The 18,992-nt window shown below is 49.2% G+C and overlaps 7 protein-coding genes across 7 annotated transcripts; 3 read left to right on the forward strand and 4 right to left on the reverse strand.

Annotated features, from left to right (window-relative positions):
- Positions 1–117: 117 nt before the first annotated feature.
- On the reverse strand, positions 118–5,109 carry CI109_106944 (uncharacterized protein; the record flags this gene model as incomplete). Its single annotated transcript, XM_065967928.1, has 23 exons — positions 118–261; positions 357–468; positions 570–721; positions 809–971; positions 1,026–1,157; positions 1,246–1,382; positions 1,465–1,621; positions 1,717–1,854; positions 1,924–1,971; positions 2,023–2,108; positions 2,169–2,294; positions 2,353–2,412; positions 2,492–2,678; positions 2,742–2,858; positions 2,931–3,233; positions 3,363–3,530; positions 3,617–3,770; positions 3,813–3,897; positions 3,984–4,358; positions 4,419–4,488; positions 4,637–4,679; positions 4,738–4,816; positions 4,987–5,109. The coding sequence occupies 23 exons, from the start codon at positions 5,107–5,109 to the stop codon at positions 118–120; spliced, it is 3,159 nt and encodes a 1,052-aa protein (XP_065824000.1).
- Positions 5,110–5,433: 324 nt separating this feature from the next.
- CI109_106945 (uncharacterized protein) lies at positions 5,434–7,137 on the forward strand (the record flags this gene model as incomplete). Its single annotated transcript, XM_032001992.1, has 1 exon — positions 5,434–7,137. The coding sequence occupies one exon, from the start codon at positions 5,434–5,436 to the stop codon at positions 7,135–7,137; it is 1,704 nt and encodes a 567-aa protein (XP_031863549.1).
- Positions 7,138–7,420: 283 nt separating this feature from the next.
- CI109_106946 (uncharacterized protein) lies at positions 7,421–8,631 on the reverse strand (the record flags this gene model as incomplete). Its single annotated transcript, XM_032001991.1, has 3 exons — positions 7,421–8,101; positions 8,180–8,290; positions 8,356–8,631. The coding sequence occupies 3 exons, from the start codon at positions 8,629–8,631 to the stop codon at positions 7,421–7,423; spliced, it is 1,068 nt and encodes a 355-aa protein (XP_031863548.1).
- Positions 8,632–10,480: 1,849 nt separating this feature from the next.
- Positions 10,481–13,187, forward strand: CI109_106947 (calcium/proton exchanger; the record flags this gene model as incomplete). The annotated part of the gene is made up of 10 exons (XM_032001990.1): positions 10,481–11,122; positions 11,187–11,335; positions 11,400–11,462; positions 11,520–11,614; positions 11,672–11,700; positions 11,751–11,828; positions 11,881–12,070; positions 12,125–12,938; positions 12,992–13,108; positions 13,166–13,187. The coding sequence occupies 10 exons, from the start codon at positions 10,481–10,483 to the stop codon at positions 13,185–13,187; spliced, it is 2,199 nt and encodes a 732-aa protein (XP_031863547.1).
- Positions 13,188–13,533: 346 nt separating this feature from the next.
- Positions 13,534–15,750, reverse strand: CI109_106948 (uncharacterized protein; the record flags this gene model as incomplete). The annotated part of the gene is made up of 6 exons (XM_032001989.1): positions 13,534–14,231; positions 14,435–14,548; positions 14,671–14,841; positions 15,008–15,124; positions 15,219–15,318; positions 15,484–15,750. The coding sequence occupies 6 exons, from the start codon at positions 15,748–15,750 to the stop codon at positions 13,534–13,536; spliced, it is 1,467 nt and encodes a 488-aa protein (XP_031863546.1).
- Positions 15,751–16,172: 422 nt separating this feature from the next.
- On the forward strand, positions 16,173–17,683 carry CI109_106949 (uncharacterized protein; the record flags this gene model as incomplete). Its single annotated transcript, XM_032001988.1, has 4 exons — positions 16,173–16,453; positions 16,584–16,735; positions 16,855–17,116; positions 17,182–17,683. The coding sequence occupies 4 exons, from the start codon at positions 16,173–16,175 to the stop codon at positions 17,681–17,683; spliced, it is 1,197 nt and encodes a 398-aa protein (XP_031863545.1).
- A 352-nt stretch (positions 17,684–18,035) lies between these two features.
- Positions 18,036–18,597, reverse strand: CI109_106950 (mitochondrial 37S ribosomal protein bS16m; the record flags this gene model as incomplete). The annotated part of the gene is made up of 2 exons (XM_032001987.1): positions 18,036–18,176; positions 18,280–18,597. The coding sequence occupies 2 exons, from the start codon at positions 18,595–18,597 to the stop codon at positions 18,036–18,038; spliced, it is 459 nt and encodes a 152-aa protein (XP_031863544.1).
- Between the last annotated feature and the right edge of the window lie 395 nt (positions 18,598–18,992).

Consider the following 18,992-nt stretch of genomic DNA (forward strand, 5'->3'; position numbering starts at 1 on the left):
CCAAGTCAACGCGACAGTATCAAAACTGATCCATCGCCACTTCCAAGACAAATTGAACACCTTCCACTATGCCCCTGTGATCACTGTCCTTGTTCGCTCGCTTCTAGCCGACCTCGCTCACTTCTTACCCTTCGCAGCAGCTTTGCCCTTGGCAGCAGCTCCTTTCGGCTTAACAGCCTTGATCAACTTGTCCTTTGTCACGTCGTTCACTTCTTCTTCATCTTCCTTATCAGATACATCTTCAGGAACAGCTTCGTCCTCCTACGACACGACACGATAAGTACATCAGCAAATTTTACTCGGCGTGATCGTCTTGCTTGATCGGGTCTGAAGCTTGCGCTTGCACCCGTGCTCACCTCGAAGACATCCTCGTTGTCTGGTGCAGGTCCAGTATCTGCAATCTTCTTCTTCGAGGCTGCAAACATGTCGCCCTTGTGGAAAGCGATAGGATGATCCGCTTTGTTATATCTGTCGCAGACTATTAGCACAGGTCTCATGTACGGTGAAGAGAAGGGACAGGACGATGGATTGGCAAGATGGATAATGTAGTAGTGAGCGCGTAGACTCACTGTCTTGTGAAAGCACTCTTGACAGCCGTTGGAATCTTCTTCGTGATGATACTCTCGGCCATCGTGTCCACTCCCAGTTCGACAAGCGCGTCCCAATCATCTTTACCGAGGTAGTATTCGTCCATGTACCCAATGGTCTCCTCAATAGCGTCCTAATGAGGCGATACGAGGTTAGTCATTATGGCCAGTACACTCACAAAGGGCACAACGTCGAAAGAGGTGAGACACGGGGCACTCACCTGACCATTCTTGACGAGCGGTAAGACCACCTTGCTCGCCAACAAAGGCATGTACTGCTCCCTGATCTCCGCTCTACTACCCGATACCCTCAACCTCATTCGGATCTGAATATCTGTGAGTTGTCGTCCCAGTTTGCCTTGCTTCGAGTTCTGTCCCAGCCATCTGCACAACAGAGTATCAGTCTTTGTGACCTATCAAGCAGATAAGAACACTCACTGAGGGAAAGAGGGACCCCAAGCTCCGGGACCACCACCTCCTGTACTTCTCATCGGTCCGTAGATCAACGAGGCGGGTTTCACCGTAGATGCGACCGCGTGTAATGGGAGCAGTGACCAATGTTGTTCCGATCTGTACAACATCACAGTGCAATCATAAGCGGTTGTCGCCGTCAAACACACAGAGTTTGATGAGTATGATAGGAAGACGTTCCACCCACCCGTGAATCATTCGGTCTATCAGATCACCGTCCGAAATCGAATCTGCCGCTTTACTCAGCAACTCAAGGTGTTTCAGATCTTTAGGCGGTCCATCCAAGTTGTTTGTCAAAGCGGGATTCGTCTTGATGTAGTGTTCCTACGCGATGAGCGGAGTATCAGCATGATCCGATCTCCAAATGATTGAGGACGGTCTGGTCTGCTTGTACAGCATTACTTACCTGCATGAACAGTGGCACGAAGCTGAAGTCGTGGAAGTACAACTCCATTCTGTCTCCTAAAGACTCCTTACTCGTCTTTGAGAATGCATATGGTCCTGTCAACTTGTCGATAATCGTAAATGGCGTGAGGATCGTGTTTTTCTCGTTGAGCTTGACCCTATTGCCCAGTAACAATCTGGTTAGCTTTTCTTCGTGCAAAGCATGGAGAGATTTCTCGAGGGAGTAGGTGGGAAAGTGGCTAGCTGAACTCACAGCTGTTTCCCTTCGTCAAAGTCCATCTGATTCTTGCCCAGCTTATACGTTGAAAGCATATTCAGGACCTGTCTGATATCGGAGTTGACACCTTTGACCAACTCATCCAGGACATTTGGCGGGATCTTCATCTTCTCTCTGCGAATTCAACGCGAACCTGTCAGCTGCACACAATTACGCTTTGCCGAGTCTGATTTGACTACTCACTTGAACAAGATTGACATGATTCTTGATCTGATCTCTGCTGGTTGTGGTCTGCAAAGACATAAGCCAATTACACCTGCCGTTGAGCGAAAGTGAACTCACCGCCTAAATGTCATGTTGTAGGTGGTACCTTGCAACGGTTTCATCTTCTGCAACGTTCTATCGTTACAGATCAAAACCATGGGGATCTGTACCAGGAAACGAAGTCACCTCTATGCCCTTGAGGGCAGTCTTGAACAACCGCTCACCTTGGTCTTCTTGATCAAAGCGTTTAAAGCCCCAACACCACCTCGATCACCAGCAGACATACCGTCCACTTCGTCCATGATCAAACAGGTCCGAGAGTTGATTTCGACATCGGCGACTGTCGTGCTCTGATAGGTTTGGCAATCAGCGTGATACCCAATATCGCGTAGAACGTCTGTCACTCACCTTGATACCTGATCCCTGGAAAAACCCGTCTAGAGAAGTATTGTCGATGTTTGTGAAGTTCTATTGATAATATGACACAAGCACGACATCAGTTCAGTCTCCACAAGACCATCATTCCGGTCTGATTTGCAATACCCACCTCTATAAGCTTCTTACTTCTCGCATCACTGGCATTCAGCTCGATCGGATTGTATCCCGCCTCTTTGGCCATCAGATGTGCCGACGTCGTCTTTCCAATTCCCGGTGGGCCAGATATCAAAACAGCTCGATAGATCCCCATACCATCTTTTCCAGGTCTCTTGAAGCCGGACTTGTAGTTCTTTTGCCTGATCGTGACCACACAGCATCAGTTAAAATGTCTCAGAGGTTGGACTGCGGTGGTAGCTTACCATTCTTTCAACCATAAACCCAGCCTATCTACAGGAGCTTTGTTTCCGCAGATCTCCTTGAGGTTCTGAGGTGCATACTTCGTCGTCCACAATTGCGCTGAAGCAGGTGCCACTTTCCTATCACCCAAAGCGCAATCAGCACCTCTACTCGCTTTCGCTTTGCGTGCAGCTCGCCCGACTCAGACTCACTTTGCAGCAATACCTGTCCCCTCCAAAGCCTTTTCTTTCCTCTTCCTATCCTTTTCCTCTTCCTTTTCTCTCTCCTCCAACTCCTTCGCTTGCTGTTTAATCTTCTTCTCCTCTAATTCCTTCTTCTTCGCAGCTTTTTCATCCATCTCCCCTCCACCAGGTCTGGATCGGATGAATTCTAAGAATTCGTCTTCAGTCATTGTAGCAATCTTCTTCTCCTGGATAAACTTGAGTTTCGAGGCGCCAGCATTCTCTCCGATGACGACGAAACTAGTCTTGCTGGAAGGGCCGGACGTGACCTTACTGTAGAAGATGGATCAACGCGGTGGTCAGTAGCGCATTTGGAGTGCAAGATTAGGGATGCAATCCGAGATGACCGGCATCCCTGTCAGGCAGAAGGCGTTCTTTGGTCACTATGAAAAAAGCACTTACCCCGAATACCGCTTAACAAGCTCTGTCGCCTCATCCCGTCCAAGACTATCCAATTCACCCGTGAACACAAATGTCAATCCTGCCAAACAATCAGGTGCGCCTTCTGGAATCTCCTTCGATCCAGGTGCTTTTGGACCTGCTGCTCTGGCCGCTGCTGCTGCCCTCCAACTACGGTGATTCATCGATGTTAGCTTTCGCCTCTTCCTCTCCCCCCTTACTGGCATAACAAGGTCCGAGAGAAAGTCGAAACTCACTTGAAAGCGGGTTTCTTCTTCTTCTCCTCTCCCTCTCGATCCTCATCTCCATCTGCTTTCTCCTCCTTCTTAGCAGCAGGTTTCTTTGCTGGTGCAGGTTTCTTCACTGGTGTCGCTTTCTTCGCAGGCGCAGCTTTCTTCGGTGTCGCTTTGGCTTTAGGTGCAGCCGCAGCTTTCGGTTTCGCTTTTGATTTACCTTTCTTTGGTCGATCATCGTCATCGTCATCGTCGTCGATAAAGTCGTCTTCATCAGATTCTGAATCTGAATCTACGTCCATTGGCTATTTTACAAAAAGGATCATCAGCTGACTTGATAAGATACTCTCGACGGAGTCGCCCACACGGAGAAGAAATCATGAGTACGCACCGACGGCTCCTTCTCCTTCTTGACGTTCTTGCCCTTTGCCGCTGTCGTGGGCTTTGGCTTGACCTCGACCTCTTCTTCTTCCTCATCGCTCGACTCTAGATAATTCACCTTCTTCGCCAGTCCGCCCCCTACACTCTGCCTCTTTCTCGCAGGTGGTTTGGCATCGGCCTCTTTCTTAACGTCCCCATCATCATCATCATCGTCGTCGTCAGATGACGCAATGAGCTTCTTTCGTTTGATGGCTGCAGTCGGTTTCGTCGGTTTCGATTCGGATTTGACGACGGGCTTAGCTGGTGATTTAGCTTTCGGGGGAGGTTTGGATGAAGGAGCAGGGCTCAGATCGTCATCCGATGAATCGAGTACAATCGGCTTTTTCTGCGTAAATGAATGGCATGAGCTCATCTGGGAGCGGCTTAGCATCCGTAGAGGACTTACAGAGCTGGATGAGACCGAGGCGAAATGTTTCGAAGTAGTCGCTTTACTTGTTGTTGCAGCGGGTTTTGCGCTTCGAATGACATATCAGCTCTGGTGCAGCTCTGCGGCTGGCAAAGACAAGAAAATACTGACCTGCCACTGTGAGAAGGACAACACGAATAGATCATTACTTTAGTACTGCAGATTCCCAAGATATTAAGATCGGGATCACAACTCACGCAGGCTTCTTTTCCACTTTATCCTCCTCTTCATCGCTGTCGTCTATCGACAAGAGTTTCATCAGCTCAATAGTCCACATCATGTAACTTAGCCAACTGACCTATCGTGATTGGCTTCTTACCCGTTCCATTTGCTGCGTTCGAGCTTGAAGCGCCATTCTTATTTGTTGACGTTGATGCCTGAGGTTTGTTATTAGCTTGCTGCGACGGTGCCATTCAGATCGTGCAATATGGCCTACCCCAGCTCCGAACTAAGTGGCCGATAAACAAAGTTTATATATTAGCGTCTCTTCTCTTCTCCCCAGCATACTTATGTTGGTCGGAGATCTTGAGCCGAAGGATACACTCACGAATCCTCTTATATCTCTCCCGGCCGGTTTTTCGTCCTTCTTCACAGCCGTCGCTGGTTTCTTCTTCTCCTGACTTGCCGTTTGCGACTTCCTCGGTGAAGATTTGGGAGTTGACGCAGGCATCGCGATTTGTGAGGCGCTTGCAAGCTCCAAATCGAGTTAAGTAAGACTGGAGAGTTGTATCAACGCAAACCGACCAGAGTGAAGGCGAAGATGGAAATGGATAGATTGATTGATGTACGGGAAATGACGCGTGGATCGAGAGCGAAAGTGAAAGTGGAGGATGGATCAGTTGATTCAACGCGACGGTGAAATGTTCGGGACAACCATTGTTTTTCTTTTGAACTAATATCCAATCCTCATACTAGAAGACCGTCTCAGTCCGAGGAACTCTGGTCAGACAAGACGGCAACAGGACATTTGGTCAACTCAACAAAACGTACCGATATGGCTCCTCGACCTGCTAAACGACGGAGAACGGCGACTTCCCCTTCTCCCGACCCGCTGAACGACAATGCAGATTATGACGACGCCGACGAACCTTCCGCTTCTCATCTCGTCTCTTTCTTGACAGGGTATCACGATCATCATTCATCGGGATCGTCTTCTGAAGGCGAAGGAGAAGGAGATGGGTTCGAACAGCCTTCCGACGTTGAAGAAGAGGATGATGATGAAGATGTGGATTTGGACGAGGATGATGATGGTGCGACGGAAGGTAGAAGTACGCCTACTATGAAAAGAGGGAAGATGGGATTGGTGGGAACTGCAACTCCCAGAAGCGGCAAGAGTGGAGCATCAAGGAGGGGTTCAAAGACCCCGGGAGATTCGACACCACGCAGAACACCTAAACGAAAGACCGCCTTGCAAGATTACGAAGATGCCCAAGCTCAAGCACAAGCTGCAGGAGGTATCATTCGTCCTTCCAAGGCCGACGCATATTTCTTATTAGCTTCAAGACCATCACGTACATCCGGCAACTCGTATTCACTCCTCGCACAACCGCTCTCTCAAAAATCGTATGACACATATACTGCCCAATCATCTTCTTCACGATCAAAACTTGGTCCGCCCGACTCATTCGAAGAGCGATACAATCAATGGCTCGCTGAGCTTGAAGCAGGGTTCGGTCTCTTGTTCTACGGTTTTGGCTCGAAACGACTAGCCATCAATCGGTTCGTCCAGAAACGATTGGCGAGGGAAGGTCATTGCGTAGTGATCAATGGTCATTTCCCACAACTGGGGATAAGGGACGTTTTGAGTCAGATAGAAGATACGTTGGGTGTACCTCAAGATATACCAGTTCCAAATAACTGTACGACACCAGTCGATCGATCTGCTCATCGAATCTATGCGTATTTCTTACCTCCCGAGTCTATCCCCTCCACCTCGAACAAGAAGAAAGACCAACATTCTCAATTTTCAGCTTTGGCGAAATCACCATTATATTTGGTTCTGCACAATATCGATTCACCTTCATTGAGATCACCAAGATCATTAGCCATCTTATCTCTACTTGCTTCTTCTCCTCGAATACGGATCCTAGCGACGTACGATCATCTTCATACTGCTCTGATATTCTCTTCGACCTTGACGAATTCCCCTCCCCACACTTACGCCCCAGGAGAATGGAAGGGTATCCCACCGCCTTCGAGGGGATTCAATTGGCTCCATCACAACTTGACGACCTATGCGCCGTACACGCTCGAACTTTCCTACCTCCGATTATCAGCCAGTAACAACTCGCTCTCCCTCTCCTCAGCTACAGGTACTGGAGGGGGTATTTCTGAAGAAGGTGCTTTACAGATCCTCAAATCTGTCCCACCTATGGCAGCGCGATTACTCAAATTACTACTCACGCGACAACTCGCCAATCTTCCACCATCACCAATACATCACACAGCTCATCCTGCTGCGCAGATCGCACCGGTCTTCGCGGTCGATAATGACGTCTTGCAAGGAATGGCAAAGGATAAATTTGTGGCGAGAGAACCGGAGAGATATGAGTCGTTGTTAGGAGAATATAGAGATCACGGATTGGTGGTGGAGGCGGGTTTCGACGGTGAAGGTAGAACAGGAAGATGGGTTTGGGTACCGTTGGGCAAAGCTGCGGTAGAGAGAGTGTTGGAGACAATGAAGGAGGTTGAGGTGTAGTCACCATATAAGTATATACCATGGAATTCTACACAAAGCAGGCTGGAAGGGTGATTCCGTATGGTGAAGTACCTTGTCCACAATGGCATGGACGATAGAGGGGTATGTGCAAGATGAGCAGAAGGACACTGGGACAAGATGGTGTAGTAGACCGCATTTGTACACACACAGCAAAAACATATGTATGTCACAATTGAAATAGCATTTGATCGTTGTCAATTTACAAAATTTCATACAACGCCCTATAGACAACATTGCAAAAGACCTTTCTAACAAAAACACCCTACACGTCCCTCTCCGCGCTCTCCTTCTCCCTTGCCAAGCCTCTCATACCGACGTCCAACAACATCTCGAGACCGCTTCCCGATCGTTGTCTCCTTTCGTCGTTCGATGTAGTGGGCGAAAGAGATCCTCTATCGGTGCCGTTGCTTTTCGGGATCGACTTTCGTGGACAACAGCCTCGCTTCTCCTCTTGTTGTATTCTGATAGGGGGGAGAGCATGTTGATGCTCGCCAGGGGATCGAGATGTACCTCGAATAGAACCAGGGGAAGGCGCTCGAAGAGAAGAGTTGAGTGAAGGGAGTTGCCAGTATGATCTCGGTTGAGATGATGAGACATCTCTCTCCTTCTCCATCAGAGAGGTGGTAGGCGGGATTGGTGAGACAGAGGCGTTGGACGAAGGTGCAGGGGGAGGTTGCATGTATCCCATAGCGGGACTTGGTCCACTTGCAGCTGGAAGAGGAGGGGAGTTGATTCCGTCCGAAGCGCTACCTGGTCCTCTGGAAGAGGTGAGACTCGGTGTTCTCTCGACCGCAGGAGCGGGAGGAGGCATGTGCATACCAACTTCGTGCGAAGATGACGGGATCGCAATAGGCAGGGTAGAGGCAGCTGCAGCGGCAGCCGAGTGGAGTGATAGTCGTGCTTGGAGGATGGTGAGTCGAGTGTGAATGATGGCAGTAAGACGCTGTGTGAAAGAAGATTAAACTGTCAGTTTGGGAAGACTAGGCAAAAAGGGTAGAGAACCCTAAACCAGACAACGTACCTCTTCCTCGGCCTTCTTGGCACCGAGTATACTGAGCAATAGATCCCGGTCACCCTCCCCACTCTTTCTGAACGAGTCAAGTATGCTTGAAAGCGATGCAGGAGGTGCAGGCTAGGTACAATGCGGTTAGCGAATGCATAAGGGTTGAGTGAGAGTGCAGACACTTTGTAACTCACCAATTCTTCGTCCCACCATTTCCCACCTCCATTGCCACCAAAGGCGACACCCAATCCGATACTCGGTGTCTCGCTCAAATCCCTTCTTGATCTGGGAGGACTTGGTGGGAGTTCGCCATTCGCTCGTTGTCGGTTGTTTGACGAAGGCTTGGCATGAACGTGGTTGGCGTATGGGTGGTGACGGTAATGTTGCGAGTGAGCGTGAGGAAGTGGTGCGGCGTGAGGATGAGGAGAGTGAGAGTGGCGCGAGGAAGATGGTCCAGCGGCGGTTGTCATTTTGGCGAGTCAAGATTGATGGTTTGTTTGTGTGTATGTATGAATGTATGAATGTATGATCAAGTAGAATGAAGATGAGGCAGAGGGGGGGGCAAGGGGGTCTATGTATGTATCTATGTACTTGGTTTGTCTTATGTAGTACGGGAGTCGAGTATGGTCCAGATGCAGTCTTGGCGTTTTTTTCCAGAGGCTTTGCCAAGTGCTTATTCTCGTCTTGGGAGATTACGGCGTGTCTTGGTGCGGGGGTTTGGTTGGTCGGTTGATTTGGTATTGGTTGGTTTGGGGGGGAGTTTATTCAGTGTTACTAATGTTGTTTTTCTCTTCCTTTCTTATTAATACGTGTGAGAAGAAGGAGTAGAGGAGGAAGCGAAGACGTGTGCGACTGAATGACTGTGGAGTGATAGTTATATATAACCTGCAAGCGATCGCATTCATAGGCTGGGGGAAGCTATATACACCGTACATGGATTATTCTTGGATATAAGGGCAGTGAGAGGGTGTTGCCCAATCTCTGTACTTGAAAGGTAAACGAAGTCTGCCAAGACTTTGTATTTCCCCTTTTTTATTGCGCTGATCTGCCTATTATATAAGTGGTGCACGGTTCCTGGGTTATTGCCGTTACTGTCACTTTTTATTTATGGAAGCAACGTGCCACTTTCAGCCTGGTATGACCCAAAATCGATCCGCAAGAGGTCGCTGCGTTATCCCAGGTCATCATCACCTTGCCCGAAATATACATCAATCATGCTCTACACTTGTGATCTGAAGCATCAGCTATTGCATGTATCGATGTAAATAGGACTGAACTTCGGTCTCAAGGTAGGTGACATAGTTAGCCGTGCACTCGGTAATCCGGTTCAAAAGCAGCAAGTACTAGCAATTCAAGTAGACGCGCGTCAACTTGTGGTGCAATCAGCTGTCTCTACAAAGGCGACAAGAGATAAATATAGATCTATGCATCTGATTCCGCACGTACGTATTCCACAACCGCAGCTAGGCCGATCTCTTGGCAACTTTATTCTGATTACCCCATCGAGTAATAGTGGATCGGTGAGATTCTATTTTGTGCAGCTTTATTCGGTAAGTAACGAAAGTATACGTGGTGTCTGGATTTTCCTGCTTCTCCGGCCCCATCGTCGATTCTCTGCCAAGTCTATTATCGGAACTTACACGTTAACCGATGACGACTCCAATCTGCATAGTGCAATAGCACGCAACAAACAACACCGAGAAAACACTTGGCGTGGCACTTTTAATACACACACCGGTATACCGGTATATCGGTCCCCGAGACGGAGACGGGCCAATAACGTCGGCCTTCGACAAACGGGTGAATGTGCTCGATTTGATCCCGTCGATAAATCAGTGGTTCACATTCACCACTTGCGTATATGTCCGCATCAAAGGTTGCTTCCTCTTGCTTATTGGATCCCATATATCAAGACGTCGTTCATTCATCACCGCTGTTGACAATGTCGACAGCCACATTCCCAACATGCGTGACCATATCAAACAATCACTTGATACGGTCCAACATGCCTGAACGAGCGATCAAACTGTAATTAGGTGGGGAAATGACCAAAGGAAGGAAATGCCAAGACCGCCCAGACAATGCTTATCCATGAATCGTCATGGTGTGACACGTTTACACGTTGCACCGCATGCGTCTACCATTGCTACCTACTCACTTACTCACCCGGGGCCTCCATCGTGCAGCTTCTCATCGTCATGTACTTACAACTTATCATTCATCACAAACCTCTTTGATCTTTACTTGACTTCCACAACTGCCTGGCTCGTACAACTCACCGCACACCAGCTTATACCCCGAGAACAATCCCATCGTTCAATGACAGTGACTCCTATCCTCGAACCTGAACCAGAACCGGATATAGAGGGTCATCATAGACCTTACTCCCAAGATAACCACAACAACCATCACAATCATCAAGAACAAGAACAAGAACAGACAGAACCCACTCCTACTTCTACTCATTCAAGTACCACGGTCGCTTCTACGCCACCCGTCGCCACCACCAACACCACCAACACCGACTCACACGATGTGCTCACACTTCCTCTCGCCGTCCCGATTGGATCCACTCCACCTCTCGAGGATCGGACGGTCCGATCCAAGGATTTCTTCACCCCCAAAGCCATCTTGAATCCTCAACCTCGATCTAAATCCAGACCGGGCCACGCCCGTTATCCATCAATCACTATCACAAGTGTGGAAGATGCCCAAACGGCCGAAGACAATAATGGTGACGGTGGCAAAATCGAACAAGATGGACATGCGATCGCAGCGATCCGATCCAATTCCGAGCCCGCTTTGCCAACCAGTACTGCAGCCACGATCACAAGAAATCGATTGGCGCCGCTGAAGGGGTTGTCGATCCCACTTCCGCCAAAGATGGGTCCACCCGGAGGGGAAGAGGAGACAAAGGTCAAGAAGCATTTCGAAGAACCCACCTGGAAACAGTGCTTCAGGGTATGTTGCAGGAACTTGCATGTCGCGCGCAAGTATACTTGAAGCTGACATGATATCAACTTAGAACACGATCAAGTCCCAGCCAGCGCTTTGCATTACACCGGTCCTCCTCCCGATCGCCTGGGCTCTGCACTTCACTCACCAGAACCCCGTGGCAGTATTCGTCGTTTCACTCATCGGTATCGTACCTCTTGCCGGTGGTCTTGGTTTTGCGTGAGTCCACTCTGAGGTACACCTGGTCGATCTTCCTTGCTGACCCCAATAATGTGGTCAACAGCACTGAAGAATTAGCTCACCGTGTCGGTGAGGCCTGGGGTGGTCTCCTCAACGCAAGTTTCGGGTATGTCATACCATGCCTTATGGACTCATGATCACAATACTGATTGGATTCTTGTAGTAACGCTGTCGAACTGCTAATTGCAATTCTCGCCTTGGTCAAGGGCGATATCGACATCGTACAAGCCAGTATGGTGGGAAGTATCCTAAGTAATGGTACGTTACAATTTCTGACTTCGCCAAGATCGGTGCTGACCGCTTCGATCTTGCTAGTCCTACTTGTGTTGGGTATGAGTTATTTCGTGAGTAACACATAGTCCTTTCGTTACACTCCAGCTGACCTTTCTGCTAGGCTGGTGGTCTTCGATTCCACGAGCAACTATACACGATCATTGGAGCGCAGATGCACATCTCCCTCTTGGGTATATCAGTACGTTGGTCCAACAGTGTGCTTGTCTTTTGTATGCTGACCTGCAGCTTAGTTGATGGCCATCGTCCTTCCCGCTGCGTATCACTACGCATACCCCTCGACATCCGAGATTGTCAATTCGACGCGGAACGGAGCGCTCCAACCCGAGGGAGAAGAGTTGAATAACCTTCTCAAGATGTCTCGAGGGTTGAGTTTCATCCTATTGGCGGTATACGCAATGTTCCTTACATTCCAGCTGTATAGTGAGTATTCTTCTAGTACACATGTCATGATCGTTCCTGACGAGCACGTCACAGCCCACGCATATCTCTTCCGCATCCCTCGAGAGAAGGTGCAGCACCCTTTGCCCGGTCCCGCGCCTCACCATGAGCACGTCTTCCCGCGTCCTCATTGGGTCGACTCGATTGTCGATTCGTCGAGCTCTTCCAGCTCATCCTCCGCATCATCCATCCGTTCAGGACGAAGCGAGAGACATTCGCCTTTCCGTCGATTTCGTCGATTCTCCGTATCGTCGCGAGCTCATGAGCGAAGACACGAAGCGGATGTCGAAAACGCCCTCGCCAGCGGGTTGGTCGAAGGAGAGAAGACACTCAGTCCGACTGCGACAGACGGAACTCCTCGGACTCCCACCTCGCCCACTCATACAAGCGATACCTTGCACCCACCGACTTTCGAACATAGTCGACACCGTGATATAGAATCTCAATCTTCTTCATCCTCTTCCGATTCCAGCTCGGAAGTGTACGTTGACGACGACGGTACGGTGCATGTTCAGCCCAAAGTTCGATTCGCGTTTGCGATGTTGATGCTCTGTGCGATGACCGGTCTTGCGGGTATCACTGCCGAATGCTTAGTCGGTTCCATCGACGGATTGACCGAGACTGGAAACATCTCGAGGGAGTTTGTCGGTCTCATCTTGTTGCCTGTCATTGGTAACTCAGTCGAACACATCACGGCAGTCACGGTCTCGGTGAAAGACAAGTTGAACCTCTCGATGTCGATCGCGGTCGGCTCAAGTATCCAAGTATCGTTATGTCTCTTACCCATTTTGGTTTTGGTGGGCTGGGCCATTGGACAACCCATGTTGTTGTTCTTCGACACTTTCGAGACGTGAGTGATCTGCCTCATCCAAATTGAAGTACAGCGCTGAAGCGACCATTCAGGATCGCACTGGTGATCTCGGTGTTGCTCGTCAACTTTGCCATCTCGGATGGTAGAACCAACTATCTCGAAGGCTTCGTCATGATGATGGCGTATCTCTCCATCGCGTTGGTCTGCTGGTGAGTTGGTTTGACAGCTTACAAACATGTGCAGTCCTAATATGCTTCTCCCGATAGGTTCTACGACCCGGCCGTGTGATCGGGATACTACACCGCTTGCCGTGCTCTTCGGCTTCTTCCCTTTAACGGAATGCTAAAGTCGACCTGTCCTTTCTCTCTTCAGATCAATCTCTTTTTTCTTTTGTGCCTCTCATTATACTTCGTCTTATGTGCAAACATTTCAGTACCTGGTGAGGGAGCTGTGTCAAAAGAATGTCCGTAATATGTAGTTGTACATACAAACATGAATATGAAGTGTGAATATGGATCTATGTCGTATCGTTAATTGCGTCAAATTATCGTATCATTCCTCCTCGCTTCAGGATCTTACAGCATCCGTCCGACCACTCTCGTCCATCCGTCCGTCCGATTGTGTATCCTCTCGTCTATCGTCTACCTCTCACGATCCGTCCAATCTCGCCTTTCTTACTGCCTCTTCCTAATCCTGCACTCGGATCTTTCCGACTCTGCACATTCACTCCTTTAGCTCGTAATTTATCATCACGCTCTAACAATCTCTTCTTTTTCGCAGCTTTCTTCTGTTGATTCAATGAAGTGGTATTTGGATCTGATGAGGATGAGTTTGAGGAGGTGTTGGAGTGAGAGGTGGAGCGGTTCTGATGGAGGAATTGTTGGACGGCCAGTGAGACTTGGTGGTCTAGTTCTTGTGAAGGTGTAGGGGTAGGGGTAGGGGTAGGAGGAGACGTTCCTTGTTCTGAGACGTTTGTTTGAGGATCGACTTGGACAAATGGTTGGACGATGCTTTGTCCCCCGTCCACCATCTGTTCTTGTAATTGCCGTGCAACCCCTCCCTCTCCTTCCCGCTCTCCCTCTGACCCACTTGAAGTCATAGTCGGTTTCGTCGCGATAACCCCCCTCCCTCCTTCCAGATCATCCAATGTCCAACCCCCCAACTTCCCTTCTCTAAAAAACTTCAATAACCATCCCATTACGAATTCCCAATCACGCTCTCCACCTTTCTTCTTGGCTGATAATCTGTCGGCGAGTGCGTCGAGTAGTGTTGGTAGATGGTCGGTCGGTTCGAATGATGGTGGAAGGGGTAAGAGGGAGAGGTATGTGGGGTCTGGGTGGAGTATCAGCTTCAATTTCCTGGATGAGATCGTGAGATGCGAGCGGAATGAGAACGCTAGCGCCAATGGAGGAAATGAGGACGCCAGCAGAACAGTCTGTATCGTCCACATTCCCAGTTCGACACGCAGACGACAGTGGGAATGACGGCGCATGATACCCAGTAAAATATATAAGGGAGTGAACACGCTCACTCACGCTTTGCTGGGTGTCCATCGGGGAGGTGCGACTCTGCCACCATACGTTGATTCATCCTCCATAATAAGTAATCGAGCATCGCATCTTGTTCGAACAAGCTTTCCTTGATACCAGCTGAGGAGTATAACGCGTAACAAGTCAGTGTCCTACTCCTACTCCCCATATCTGAATATTGTCGAGTCTGGCCGATGCGGGCGTACTGTAATCGAGGGCGGTATTGGTTGAGCAGGACTCACCAGTCAGAGCCAATTTTAATCCCCTCTCAGCACCATCTTCCCCTTTCCCAAGATATGGCATCATAACACCGGGCGTATCATACACGTACACACTTGGATCTTCGTGTATTCGAACCGTACCGGTCAATTTACGAGTGATACCTGCTTCTGCGCCAGTTCTGAATGCTTTGCCTGGAACACAAGAGTAACATGTCACATCAGCAATCTAAAGCTGAGCTGAAGAAACCAAGATTCTGAAAAAGAAAACGCATGGTGAAGGTCCGACCACTAGATCATGACGATCGGGCGAGTGGAAGTTATAAAGTGGTGATGATGTAGATATGCGATTCCAACTCACCTTTCCTCACGCCGACTCGCCGCAGAGCATTCAACAACGATGATTTACCAACGTTCGGCATACCAACGACCAGGACTCGCATCTCCGGTATGATCTCCTGATTATCCTTTGCTATACCTATGAACCACAAATACAGTACATTAGCAGTGCGGTGTATTACACCAGAAGCCCTTCGTCATCCGACATGGATAGCGGGGTCGGCAGTACTCACGCACTGCATGTCGGAGGACCTCTCGGACGTCACGATCTATTCTCGTATCTGCAAACATGACTTTCTGACCAGTTTGTGCGAGAAACGCTTTCTTCAGTGGCTGTGTAGAAGAGCAATTATGTCCATCAGCTGCAGCTCGAGCGAGGGATTGTACATCGATATCCATGAAAAGCACTGATATCTCTCCCTTTCAAGCGTTCCCGAGCTGAGCTTGACCTTCCCAGGAGAGACAGCTTTGATGTCACTCAGCATAAACCTCACTCACCTCTTCATATCGCTTCTCTGCCAAATCCCTCTTTGTATAAACCACCACCCTCTCTCTCTCCTTCCCCTTCCCTCTCGACTTACTCAACAACGCATCAAAGGCCGTATTTATACTGGTCAGGGGTAATCTTGCATCACGAGCTTCGATCACCAGATCTATATCTTCGAGTAAGGAGGGAAGTTCGCGGAGTGAACGAGACATGTGGCCTGCGAACCATGATGGAGTCCGAAGTGGATAGGGGAAAGTTGGACGTAGGTTGAGAGGCATCTTGAGGGAGGGGTATATGTCGGTCTCGCTGGGGAGCTATCCTTAGCAGTGCGAGAAAATTGTATCGAGATCGTTTCGAGTTCGACTCGAATGATGCAATATTTCAGTTTCAGAATAGCGTATGTATGTTCGTCTGTCAGCTTGGCAATAACAGATGAACGTAGTAGCTGGACCAAATAATCCTCTCTCTATCACTCTTGCGTTGCGAAGGAAATTTGAACATGTCATGACATCACGATATAAATTCACATTTTCAACTTTTTGCTTTCACTCCTCGTCGACGGCGCTGCTTCGTTCATGTCCATACACCTTGAATGACCTTGTCTAACAATACTCAGACTTGTCACAGCTGTTAGGACAATTCCTAGACAGTACCCAAATCGACAACTTCCCCGCAGACCCCCAAGAGTACAGTCGCTACGATGTCGTCAGCTCTACCTAACGCCAACGCCCAAGCCAGTTCTTCAAAACATAAATCCAAGTCGAAACACCACGACAGCGGTACGAAATCATCATCCAAACATCATAACAAATCGAATGGTGAGACCACCAAGTCCAAATCATCTTCGTCATCTTCGTCGTCGAAGAGCGATAAGTCGCCTTTCGAACATCGATTGTCGAGGATGAGGTTGAGTATCGCTCCCAAGTTTGGAGCGGATGTCATGAGTGGTGTGAGGGAGAAATTGGATGGTATGATCATGCGGTGAGTACGACGACGTCTGGGAATCTTTGACCTGTCATGATTAGGAGAAATTAGATTCGCTTAGGATGACAGGAAGAGAGGACGGTGGTCGTCGGGATTTGGTGCTGATTCGCTTCTCGTCCCATTTCAGATACGTCTCGCAAATGGGCGGTGTCCTCCTCGCTCACTGGGAGCATAGCTTTGTCGATGATACAACCAAGATCATGAACGAATGTCCGTTCAACATCATAGAGGTCGAGTTTCACTCAATCCTCTGGGCTCCCAAGATCGGTCAGAAGCTCTGTGAGTGCACGTCCCGCGTTTGTTCCCCTTCACATGTTCTGCTTTGGTCTGTCCCCGTCTTCCGTACAGAGGAATGAAGCCAGTACACCAAGCTGACACCTCATTGTGATCCCAATTAGATGGAACCCACTCCTTATCTTCGCCTTCTCACTTATCCCTCCTCTTCTCGAAAACCTTCAATGTGTCGATCCCTTTGCAACACATCCCTACTGATTTCTACGAGTTTGAGCACACCGACGAAGCCGACGATCTCTCCTCCGACAGCGAAGATGAGGACGATGATCTTGTTGTTGGTGTGCACGATGTCGGTAGATGGAAGGAGAAGAGCTCGGGCAAGTTGTTGGGTGAAGGTGGAAAGGGTATCAAATTCACAGTGATTGGGTAAGTCTGACTTATACTTGAATAAGTAAATGGTCATTGTGCTAACTTGATGTTTTACATCGTAGTATGCAAGTCACGAACCAGATGTTATCACTTACTGGATCACTCCTTGCGGACCCTGCCAACCCTCCTCCATTACCCGAGCCATCTCTCGCCGATATCCCATCACGACCTTCCCCAACTCCTTCACCATCACCTGAACCTGAATCCTCTCGACCTACCAAACAACAACGTACCAAAGCACCTGCGCCTGCACCAGTTGCGACGTACGATTCGGCACCTCGACCCGTACCTACTTCTGCGCCAGAGGCAGAAGTGATCGATACGAGATTCATGAACGCGCGTGATCTGAAAAAGTTCCGAAAGGAGGAAGAGAAGAAGAAGAGAGATGCACGAAAGGCAAGAAAGGAAGAACAAGTTCTCGAAGAGGTTCAAGAGGTCGGAGCGGAGAGGTTAGTCGATGCAGTAGGGATAGATGTAGAGGGCACACCTGCAGCCGTTGGCGTGAAGAGGAAAGCGGGTGCAGGAGGCGCTGGTGAGGAGGAGAAGAGGAAGAAGAAGAAGTAGATATAGAGGTGGTGGGGAAGTGTGCTTGGCTTGTATCTTTTGGTTGCATGGATCATATACCCGCTTAGCAATGTGCAGGATTAGCAGGATTTCAGCCCATCCAAGACTCAGACTCTCGGGCAGACAAACTGAATGATTTACCCATAGGTCTGCGGCACGCCTCTTCCAGTCTGAACACTTCAAGGGTCGAGAAGAAGCGAAGACTCTTTCGTGTTCGTAGATCTTTCCAGCGATTGACTCCTACTTTGAGTTTCTCAGTCGAGATCATCGACCAACTCCTTTCCCGCCTGCGTCCTGTCCGGAGAAGACCAAGCTGACATGATCGCTGTATGTACCTATGCATGCTCTAAACTCATGATGCTGTCTTGCCTGCGAAACCGGTCGTCTCTCCTGCTGCTGTCTCCACCGATCCTGCCGTTGATGTTGAGCTTGTCGTTTGAGGAGCAGGCGACCAAGGATGTTGCCATTTGTGTGGTGTTGTCAAAACTCCTCCCTGCAAAGATCCAAGCAATAGAAGTCAGCTCTCTATCTCAAGTCATGTCTACAGCGATGGATGAAACAGCTATCCATAGCTTGCTCTGAAGCGTGAAACTTACCCTCTCTAAAAGCTTGACTACCGTTCTTGTAGGTTCTGCTCCAACGCCAAGCCACCACCTTATCCTCTCCACATTCCACTCAATCTTCTTCTCCTTCCTGACCAAACTCGGATCACTCCCAAAAACATTCGCTGCAGGCGGGGGGATCCCCCCACCTCCAATAACAGGATCGTCAATTCGGACTCGGGGGATAGGGTCGTATTTCCCTAATAATTCGAGAGGTTTACCTTCTCGAGGTCGTTTGGAGTTGATGGCGACGATGTGGTACACAGGTGATTTACGATGACCATGTCGGGCTAATCGGATTCGTACAGGCATAGTGGAAAGGAGGTGGGCTGGAACCTAGACTTTATTGGGGGGAGTGGTTCTCTGAGCGAATCGTCTGATAGGGCGCTCTTCTGCTGCTTCCCGCTGATAGTGGATGTAGATGAGATTGAGATGAACCGAACTTTGCTGCTTGATCAACCTGTGTGTCCAACTTTTCTGACATGTTCACAGCAAGAAACAGGTCGGAAGATCACGAGGAAAGCAGAATACATAACGGAGCTATCATTATCACCATCAGCTGGATAGTTCAACCTTTCACACGTCATCCCGAGGGCCACGTGGTATCGCTCGCGCAGCGACCCGCTTCGCCCTAGCCTCCACACGACCCAGTCAACCCGTTCTCCTCCTCCATTCTCATTTCCACATGATCTTCTTACTCCTCCTAC

Source organism: Kwoniella shandongensis, chromosome 13 (genome assembly GCF_008629635.2).
Source record: "Kwoniella shandongensis chromosome 13, complete sequence".
Taxonomy (NCBI): Eukaryota; Fungi; Basidiomycota; class Tremellomycetes; order Tremellales; family Cryptococcaceae; genus Kwoniella; species Kwoniella shandongensis.